This window comes from Varanus komodoensis, unplaced genomic scaffold (genome assembly GCF_004798865.1).
Source record: "Varanus komodoensis strain SLA01 unplaced genomic scaffold, ASM479886v1 scaffold3, whole genome shotgun sequence".
Taxonomy (NCBI): domain Eukaryota; kingdom Metazoa; phylum Chordata; class Lepidosauria; order Squamata; family Varanidae; genus Varanus; species Varanus komodoensis.
In genome coordinates, this window is record NW_025335761.1 from 2,194,961 (window position 1) to 2,205,833 (window position 10,873).

The 10,873-nt window shown below is 42.2% G+C and overlaps 1 protein-coding gene across 1 annotated transcript; it reads left to right on the forward strand.

Annotated features, from left to right (window-relative positions):
* Positions 1 to 6,330: 6,330 nt before the first annotated feature.
* FADD (Fas associated via death domain) lies at positions 6,331 to 9,341 on the forward strand. Its single transcript, XM_044436873.1, has 3 exons — positions 6,331 to 6,398; positions 6,787 to 7,095; positions 8,906 to 9,341. The coding sequence occupies exons 2-3, from the start codon at positions 6,798 to 6,800 to the stop codon at positions 9,178 to 9,180; spliced, it is 573 nt and encodes a 190-aa protein (XP_044292808.1). The 5' UTR covers positions 6,331 to 6,398; positions 6,787 to 6,797; the 3' UTR covers positions 9,181 to 9,341.
* The last annotated feature ends 1,532 nt before the right edge of the window (positions 9,342 to 10,873 follow it).

Sequence of the window (10,873 nt, forward strand, 5' to 3'; positions counted from 1 at the left end):
TGAAGACTAAATCACAAGGAAAAAATTACAGCCTACTACAATTCAGACTGCATACACCTCAGGGATCACTTCCTATCATTTTCTGACAACATCCATGTAGGGCTAAATTCAACAACAAATCTTTCAGTTTAATATATGTTAAGGGCTTTCTGTGTTCACTCAAAATGCTGGGAAATTAATGCCTGTTAATGGCCCCACTCCGATAAGACATGTTATTCAAGCAATATGCATTTGGTGGTTTGTTCTTGCTTGCCATGTTGCAAATGGTTGGTTCTCAATGGCACCATGGTGGAGCAAGGTCCCAGATTTGCCTGTTCACTGAAACAGACACATGTGGAATGTGCAACTGAAGCTCTGTCATTACAGGTACCCAACTGGCAACCAATACTGTCTTCACAGATCAACAGAGTTCTCCATTATGGCTGGAAATGATGGAAGTTGCAGTCTAGTATATCTGGAGGTTACCTGATGGAAGAAGATTGCCTTACCACTTCTGCCTGTGTTCCATCTTTTAACTACAGTTAGTTGTACTGAAACCAGTGGCAATCAAAAACAAAAAGAGACATGGTTATCTACTTTTAAGATAAACTTGGAACACAAGTTTGGAACACAGACAACATTTTCCACAACTGAGGTTTAATATGAAGTTTGAGATTGTTGGCAAAACAAAAATAATGTCCAATTTTAAAAACAGGAGGGAGGGAGGGAGTTAAGTAGAAAATGTGGCCTGAAAGAATTGCTTTTTATTCGTTATTTTTTATTTAGCATGAGTAATCAGCCTCATCATATCCTGTGCTTTTTATTGACAAAACTCAAGATAACATACTGCTTACGAAAAGACTAGGCAACTCCCTTCCTTGCAGAATTTTAACAAAGCACAAATCTTCCCATTTCCTGAAAAGGAGACATGATGACTCATGACAAAGAAGGAAAGGCTCTTCAGGTATTTACTTGTATTGGGACCATATCCAGACAATGTACAATCTGTACCCTAACCATGACTCAAACCAGAATTAAATTGCTCCCATTCTCTGGTTCAATGATAGCTCTGTCTCAACTGGTGCAACTGCTTTTGCCACTGAGGGAGATGGAGAAAGACCACCACCAAAACCTCAACAGACAAAATATATTGTCACACTGTTGTATTACAGTCTTGTAATGTAAAAATGTACTAAGCTTTACACAGGTTGGAACAACCCTTAGCTTGGCAGCAGACCCGCAGACCCACCAAAGACAACAAAGCTATATACTGGTTAATGAGTTCTTCCCCTAGTGGGCACTTCTCAGGATTATTTTTGCTTGCTCACTTGTTTTTAAGCCAACCAAAAGTGATGCATGACCACACCAATTCTGGGTTAATCAATGTGAACTACATCGTAGGAGAAGTGCAGCCCTGCTAACTGAACTGGAAGGTCAATATGAAAAGGCAGCACTGGAGGATTTCTGCCCAACCTCATGACACTTACCTGATGGGAACCAGCTCATTTCCATCTTGCCTCCTGTGTTAACATCTAGTACCTGCTCAGTGAAATCATCCCGAGTTTGTGAGTTTGTTGTCATCAGTATGCAGATGACACCCATAGTGCTTTCTCCTTTCCCTCATGGTTATCTCTTACCCAGACTTGGATAGGATAGCCTTTCCGTAGAGGACCATCTTTGGACAGCGTTGAACTACAGGACTGTCCTTTGTAAAGTAAGAGATATAGCTACCCTAGTTCTTGCGTCATTTTCCCCTTGCACAGAAAAGTGTTTTCAAAACCCCCAAACAAAGCAGTGGCTATCATACAAGGGAACAGGAGTTAGTTTTACAAGGCTGTTCTGAAGATGGAACTGGAAATGTCCTTCTTGTTTATAAATCTTTGAGCTCCCTCTGTTGGATTTCAACTGATGTTGCTAATTGAAAACCAACTGTGTTTCTTATCAGGCAGGATTACTTCTGGCTGTAAGCCTCCTTCATTAAATCCCATATGCTTTCTCATTTAATGCAAGGAGGTCTTCAAACAGTATATATTCTTATCTAACAAGGTAGTCTTGCATCTACTCATTTCCTGAAAGAGATCCAAATAAATCTTGAATATGCAGCTCCTAGTCCAGTATTTGCCATGACACTTTGGTTCTTACCTGTTTGATTATTAATGCAGTCTGGGAAACAATAATTTGATTTGCAATCACTATAAATATGGCTCTTACATTTGAATGAGCTGATGATATTGATACCCTATCAATGAGAACGTTCCATGATAAATGGCAGCTTAATGGAAATATTAGCCTTATAACACGTGTTATAAATGCTACCCCCTTTGTCTGAGAGTCAAGTTCATCAAATCCATTCTCAGAATGTATTCTTTCATGAAGCATTGTCCTTCAAATTGTCCTTCAATTGCCTTAATTGGCCACTCAGAGAGTGTGATGCTAAAGGATGGCTTCCAAACAAATTCAATAAACAGAAATAATAATTGCCTCAACAGTTTTTACCACATGAGGCTTTTAATGCACCACTTTACCGAGGCTTCTGCTTCTGGATTCTTCATGGGATCAAGAATCGCATCTACATGTGTCCTTCTTGCGGGGTTTTTCTTCCTCTGCTCTTCTGTGTGTTCCAGTACACAACCACCAAGTGGCATTATGCTATAGCAGAATTGCACAAATGCAGAAGGGCTTCATGCCCAATGCAGAGATATACCAGATTCTCCTCATTAGAAAAAACAAAATAAAACGAACGTTTGCCATGACCATGCGACATCCGCAAGATGGCATTGCTATTCGAAGCACCTGCAAACTACCACTGCCCATTCGCCTCCAGCCTTTTCATGCTGCAGAGCTGCTTCTTTATTCCTCACAGTTGATCCATTTATCAACCCTGATTTAGTTTTGCATTCAAAACACATTTAAATAATAGTGACATTATTTTTGCAGAAATAAAATGAAGTTTGCTTCTGCTGCCCTGTTGCTAAACACATTTCCTTGGGGAAAAGTCTATTTTGTTCAAAAGGGAACGTATTTTTTTAAAGTGAAAATAAGTGAGCTTCACTAACCAGGCATCATGCCTTCTTTTCATGAACAATCATGTGTGGCTGTTCACCCACAACCCTCTCCTTCTCCCAGCCTCTCTCTCTCTCTCTCTCTCTCACACACACACACACGCACGCACGCTGCAGCAAGAATGTAGGTTTTGGCCATATCTCTGTTGGCCCAGGTGGCGACCCCCAAGCCTCTTTGCCACTCTCCGTTTGGGAGGCCCCCCAGAGCTGCTGAACCCCAGCCCCAAAGTCCAGCTCTAGCTGTACTACTGCCTCAATATAGCAGCAAGGGGTTAATCCAAGCCTAAAATTGTATCACATGTATTGGATGGAAACAGCTTTGGTTGCCTGGGTGGATGACTTTTGCTAGGGGGCCTGAAGCCCTCTTGGTTCCTCTGGATCTTTCAGTAGCTTTTGACACTATTGACTATGATTCTGGATCACTTCTCTGAACTGAGTTTAGGAGGCATGATGATAAAGTGGAACCAGCCCTTCTTGGAAATAGTCTCAAGTCCAAACAACACATTCTACTTATCTTGTGCTAGGGTTTAGTGCATTTTTCTTCACTTTCATATAAGCACAAGTGGTTCCAATCCAGACTGGGACTCTGGCAGTTCAGGGGAGGAAGGTTTAAGCTTCCTTCCAACTGGCTTTTCTCAAACCCACACACACACAGATGGAGAGGGAGAGGGAGAGGGAGAGGGAGAGGGAGAGGGAAGGAAGGAAGGAAGGAAGGAAGGAAGGAAGGAAGGAAGGAAGGAATAGATGAGATAAAGAAAAAGGAAAGAATAAGTGGGGGTGGAATTTGGGTTGGGGCAGGACAGAGGAAGGTTTAATCCTCCTCTCCTGAAGAGCTATGCTCTCAATCCAGATTTAGGGCCAACATGCGCAAGACAGTTAACAGACTATGTAGTTTGGCCATGAGCCCACTGTCCAGAAAGGATCAAGTCCATCTTAGCACCGTGCCACCTAAATTTAATCCAGATACAGTATTTTGCTTTTACACACACACACACACACACACACAAGGTAGGCTGAACTCCAGTGATGCACTTGGTAGAACACATAATTAGATGCACAGAAAATGGTGCTGGGTGACTTCTGTGCCATTCCATAGCCATTGGCCTGTGGGCTTTCATCTGGCCCCCATCTTCTCAGTTTCTACCTGAAACCATGAGGAGAATTCATCTGAAGCTTTGGACTGATGAGTTGTCAGTATGCAGATAGTACCTGTTTTTTTATTTATATGTGTATTTATAGGCCACTCATATCTGCCAAAGCCTTCCTAGGCAGCTAGTTCTACCTCTCTTTTCCACCTACACATACCAGGGATGCTATGGAATTCTCGAACCAGTTTCTAGGGTGAAGAAGTGTGAACTAGCTGAGAATTAAGACAACACAAAATTTATTATGTTCTATTGTATTTCAATGTATCTTATTGTGTTGTAAGCCACCCCGAGGCTTCGGCAAGGGGCGGCATAGAAATGTAATAATAATAATAATAATAATAATAATAATAATAATAATAATAATAATAAAAGTACTGCGGGTCTGGAAACCTGCTACTCCCAGTAGAGGTTTATTATTGATCTTGGATGGGGTCGCACTCCTCCTGAAGGTGGAACTGTGGAGTCTGGAACCTCCCAACCCTGTGCTAACTAGGAAGCTCCAGTGCATGTGGCCTCCTCAAGAGGGGCTTACCAGTTTAAGCAGGTATGCTAGCTGGACCCCTGTCTGGAAACACCAGATCATGCTCTGCTTAGCCAGGCCTTAGTTGTCCAGTCCAGACAACGGTGATGCGCTGTTCATGGGGCTGCATTGCAATACACAAAACACCTTGTCCACCCAGGTGCTGGTGGGGACCGACATGGTCAGACCATATGACATGCATCCCGCACCCTCTGCACTGGTTACCAGTGTCTTTCCAAGCCCAGGTAACAACAGCGGCACTCGTCTTGTTTTATATACTGCCCTGCTGCCACATGAATGGTTTAAATTTTCCCAGCCTTGTCTGATGAGCCCTGGTACTATATCTGTGCTGTTCTCAGTGGGCCTACAGGTCCTCCAAACAGTCTCACCATAGCCTATCACATCTCTTAACATTTCACAGATGGAAACAGATAGGCTGTTGTTCACGAGCAGTGCTTCTCTGGCTGAAATCTCGTATTCTTTGCTTGTTAAACAGTGGAAGGGACAAAGTAACCCCAACTCAACTTCATCACATATATGAAGGAGGGTGTAACAGGTCAGGATGTCAAATGTGAAGAGGCAGGTTACACATTACATGGAAAGAAAAAGGTAGGAGCACTACATTGCATTTATACTGTTTAGATGACATTGCAACCATTCTTCCCCCCTCTGCATAGGCATTTTATCTTGAAACAGGGCAACAAATTACACACAGAGCAATACCAGTCTGCTGCAGAAAAAGGCAAGTGCTATTTTGAGCTGCATCAGTACAAGTATCAGTTCCAAATTACATAAAGTACTAGTTCCTCTCTCCTCAGTAATGAGGTGGCTTCCTTTTGAGTGTGTCAGGGTACCACAGCTTAAGAAAGATGCAGATAAAGTGGAAAAGGTTCAGAAATGAGCAACAAACATCAAGGGACTAGAACAAAGCCCAAGAGAGAGCAAAAGAATGGGGAGTACTTAGCCATGAGAAGAATATAGGGAGATATTTTATATTTATTCATTAGATTTAAATCCCACCTTTTTTCTTTTAAAGAACTCAAAGTGGCTTACATCATTGTCCTCCTCCTGCTCTCAGTCTTATTCCTGCAACAACAACCCTGTAAAGTAGGTTGGGCTGGGAGACTGTAACCAGCCCAAAGCCACCCATTTGGCTCCATGGCCAAGCAGGGACTAGAACCCAGATTGCCTGATTCCTAGTCCTGCTCTTAACTGGCACACTGCACTGGCTGCCAGTATATGATAGCTCTCTTCAAGTACTTGTCCCAGAGGAGTGCCAGGATTTTTCCTAGGGCGATTGGTGCAATTAGAATGTCCAATTAAAAACAAGAATTTAACGTGCTTAGCATTTTTGTAATCCTTTAACTTAACATGTATTTAACTAGAAAGGCAGTTCTTTACCTTCTTTGTGCTCCCTACATACAGATTGTTAAGGGTGGATAGGCTTTGCAGCGCTTTAATATAGCTGGTTACTCCCGGCGCTTGCTGCGAAAGCTATACAAACACTGCCCTCTAGCGACAAGGGGGCGCTCTGCAGTTCTCTTGCTGGCGATTTCTCGAGGGTGGATGACGCGACTACGCGCGGGAAAGAGTCAAAACTGGCGAATGGGCGGAGCGTCCCAAAAGCGATCCAAGACTTCCTTCTTCTTCGTATTACGGCCTGTTGAGACGGCAAGTTCAAACCAGGAAGTAAGTAGAGTTTTCCAAAGTTTTTTCCTCCCCCGGTTTCCTAACAATCGCTCAGATCATTCCCACGAAACGTTACTTGTCAGAAATAGTTTAGAAATAGTTTAGAAAGTAAAGAATGTTGCTAAGATCGAGTTCCCAGGTGCATTGTGCATTGGAAGTCAGTTCTTTCTCAAGAGTTAGACTGTATTTCCTACAAAGAAGCGATCGTTCTGGATTTTATTTCTTTAAGTAAACCAGGTTTTTCTTCCACTCTTGCTTGGCCAGAAGTTTTCGCGCCTGTTAACAAGGATATGCAGACGTATGTAAAAAAAAATTGATGTGCAAGCGAAAAGAATTCCCGAATATTGGCAACTCCGCTAGAATAAATTAACCCTCCTGTTCTTCCTAGGTTTTCTGGTAATGGATCCATTTTTGGCACTATTGAACTCGCTATCAAGGGCCATTTCTCCAGATGAGCTTTCAACTCTCAAGTTTCTGTGTATGGAGCACATTGGGAAAAAAAAGCTCCAGAATGTAAACAGCGGCCATGAGCTTTTCATCCATCTCATAGAACAAGAAAAAATAAAACGTGACAATGTGGAATTTTTAAAGGAGCTGCTAATTAACCTGAAAAGAGAAGATCTACTAGCCCAGGTGACGCAGTTTGAAGAAGGTACAACCAACGATCCAGTGAATCAGCTGGATAGTCAAGAAAAATGTAAGTGTCAAACTGTTGTTTTTCTAACCTGATGAAGAGGTCTTTACTCCACAAAAACTTGTAGCAGTAAGTCCTATTGAACATGACAGTACTTGCTTCTGGGTAGACACACACAGGATGCTGTCAAGCTCTTAGTCCTGCAGGACTCATTTCTGTGTGGCAAAATAGTATATTGCTACATGGGACCCTTCCAAGCTACCAAGCCCTAATAATTAGAAACAGTTGTGTAGCAATGCTGTTTTTCTCCCTGTGGTCAGAAAGAAAAAGGTGGGAAAGCACAGGAGAGCAATGAGAAGATGTTGTCCTCCAGTCTTCTCCTAGGAAAATTCCAATAAAGCAGAGTGATGATGCAGCAAAGACATAATTTGGAAGCACACATGCTGCCCAGTACACCAGGAGAACTTTAATTGCTACATAGGGATATTCTGTAAGGTAATCATGGGTGCTTTGCTCAAGTGGGAATTATGCTTCAACTCATGCAAGCTGTTTCCAAGTTTGGACAGTTCTTAAGGATCTCCAAGAGCAGATTTTCAGGAAACCAGTGCATAAGAAAGATGTGAACGTTCTTTTCCATGAGCAAAACCTCAGGCACACTTTGCTGGATCCAACTTTTATTTCAATGTAATTATTGGAAATGATGGGTAAAGGGCTGTGTTCAGCCTACCTATATGATCCTCTAATCATATGCATCTGTGCTCAAATGGAACTCTCATTGTGTTCAGTGGTTCTTACTCCTATGAAAATGTATATAGTATTATTGTCTGAATTCATATATTTAGGAATGTCTACTGGAATTCTACATGGTACTGTTCCAAGGGATTTTGCTGCCTGAGGCAAAGCCCAAATGACCCCAACACTTAAAAACTTTGTACAATATTGAGATACCCACTTTCTGCTTTTGTCTAGCTCTGTTGTTTAAACTGGCTTCCTGGCTAGGCAAATCCTGGTTCTTTCTTCTAATTTAGCTTGATCTGGATCAAACTGTTATTTAAAATTAAAAGAAAAAGAGCTGGATAAAACATTGGCAGCCCTAGTAGCATTTGTATTTCTTCAACAAGCCAAGGTGGTTAGGTAAATAGCATGCCTATTTCTATCAGCTGTGATATCTGCATCCCCCTCCCCCAAAAAAACAACAACCCTACCCACCTGTTTATGTTAAGAGAATTTTGCCAGGAAAGATGTGGCTGCTCTATTCCTATTTCATATACAGAAGAAAGAACAGGTATTTACTATGCCAATAAATAAAAAATCAGAAATACTTCTTCAATCAGTCTGAAGGATTGAAGGCGCGAGTGAAAGAAAGGGATGTTTTCCAGCCAGCCTGTTCGGATTTTTTCCTTCCTAACAGCAGGTTTTCTAGGGAAACTGGCAAGGAAGAGTAACTAAATTGCAATGAGAGGTCCCTTGCATGCCTGCACTGATGCTCCGTCTGTCCCTTTCTGCCTAGCTTATCTGTGTCTCTTCTTCCTTTTGAATTGTTTCAAGAAGCTTCACTAGGAAGCAGGGCTGGCAATGGATAGGAACTAAAAACAGCCTACAGGCTGTTAGTTGACAATCTTTAAACATAGGTTGAAACTGATTAACACATAATGAAATTTATGGTTAGCCAGGAGCTGTATCCACCTTCATGTAAGAAAAACCTTTGAGTAGTGGCAGTTACTGGGAACAGCGCCCTAACTACATGCGTTCCACTTTGAGTGAATGTCAAATGCTAACCTGTGTTTGATGGTGACGCTGAGCACTCTCTAGAGAATAACATTAGATACCCTCCTGTGAATCAGTGATTTGACCCAAACTATTTCTTTTCTAGATAAGCTGGACAAAGCTTTTGAAATCATATGTGAACATGTTGGAAAAAACTGGAAAAAGCTGCCTCGGAAACTTGGGATTTCTGAAGCCAAAATTGATAGAATTGTAGCCGCCAATCCATTTAACTTGCAAGAACAACTAATGAAATCACTTCTAGAATGGCGTAAATTAAAAGGGAAGGAAGCAAAAGTTGGTGATATAATAAAAGCCCTCAGGGACTGTCATATGAATCTAGCAGCGGACTACGTCGAAGAAGCTTTGCAATCTGAAGTCTGAAATGCATAAAATCACTGAAAAAGACTTTGCTAAGACATTCAGTTAAACAATCCCATTAAAAAGACTGCTTAATTGTCACAGAAAACATGAGGCCTTTGCTTGCAATATATAATCTACTCATGCTATTGCACATAAACTTGTTTCCTTGCTTTTAACTCAGAGTTCAGAATGCTCAAGTGGTTTTTAATTCTGTCATTTGCTTCTCAAGACTAATTTGCAGAGCAATCCTAAGGTCTTGGCAAGCTAGGAACCAGTTTACACCAACATTAGTATGACTTAGTCAAGACCTTCTGCACTCCCAACCCTGACCCTACAAATGTGGAAGGCCGGATATATGTGATCTGACTTACATACAAATTCAACTTTAAAACAAATTTCTGTTTTCAGGAAACAGAACTCATTTGTAACCTGAGGTCTGCCCATATTTTATTTGAGAGATGGCAAAAGTAGAACCCAAGACAAACAACAAGGGAACTTATACCCCCTTTCTTAGAAGATTAATCCCTGCTGCCTTACTGGTGAAACATGATGTGCATTTTCAAATCACATGTTGTATGCCTGGGCCGCAAGAGTTACGTCAAGAGGTGATGGAGAAAGCATGGTCAGGACTAGAACCAACATGACATGCAGAAGGCCTCTTGGGCACTCAGAGATAGGACAATTGTCATTTCTCACCTACAATATGCTGGCACCAAATATGAAAGCTCCTGGTTAATTATATAGGTGTGTAGAACAATACAGATTTCTTCTATAAGAAATCCTTGGTCCTTTTCCAAGCCATATCCTACCCTTTGGAGGTAAGCACCTGGCCACCTCCTCCCTGTGGCCTGCTGAAGCAGATGTTGCCCCAGGTGGGCTGGGGAAAGGAAGAGCCCCACAAGGGATAAATGTTTGTCCGTTTTGCAGATGGGATGCAGGGATGGTAAGACAGCCCATTTAGAAGGACAGTAAACACATTCAGTGAGCCTGCAGCCACTGCCTACATGTGCCTTATATGCTTATGTAATTTAGCATCCTGAAACATGTATTGGCTGCCTACTTTCCCCTTTCACTTATAAATATACTGTTATTACATTTATAGCACACATTATCCCTTTTAACAAAGAGCCCAAGACAGCTTACATAGTCTTCCTCCTCCTATTTATCTGCACAACAACCCTGAGAGGTAGGTTAGACTGAGAATAGCCCAGAGTCACCAAGTGAGTTTAATGACTAGATCCCTTATTTCCTGGGTTCCAATCCAATACTCTACCACCACACCACACTGGCTGTCATGCATTTCTCATTCCTGTCATACAAACACAAGCATCGAACACCTTCATTCTTTGTCATATATTCATAATCTCACCTGTGAACACTGTGCACATGCTTCTCCTGCAGGGCTTGGCCTGGTTAGCTGGCCGTGATGGCAAGTGAGTGTGCAAACTGGCCTGACGCATGGTGTTGGGTTATGCACCTCATGCTTGCCGCTGCCACCACCATCAGACCAACCAGACTCTTGAGACAGATAATGCATCGTGATTCTCCTTGCCCTGCCCAGGCGTGGCTGGGGGTGGCCGGATCCTAATTAAGGATGCATGCACAATATAGATACTAAAAATGGAAACTCAGCCAAGACGGGTAAGTCAGCTTTTCCCTCTTTTGCCTAATAGTGTGGGGGGTGGGGTGGCAGCCTCTCCAAAGCCAGCCAGAG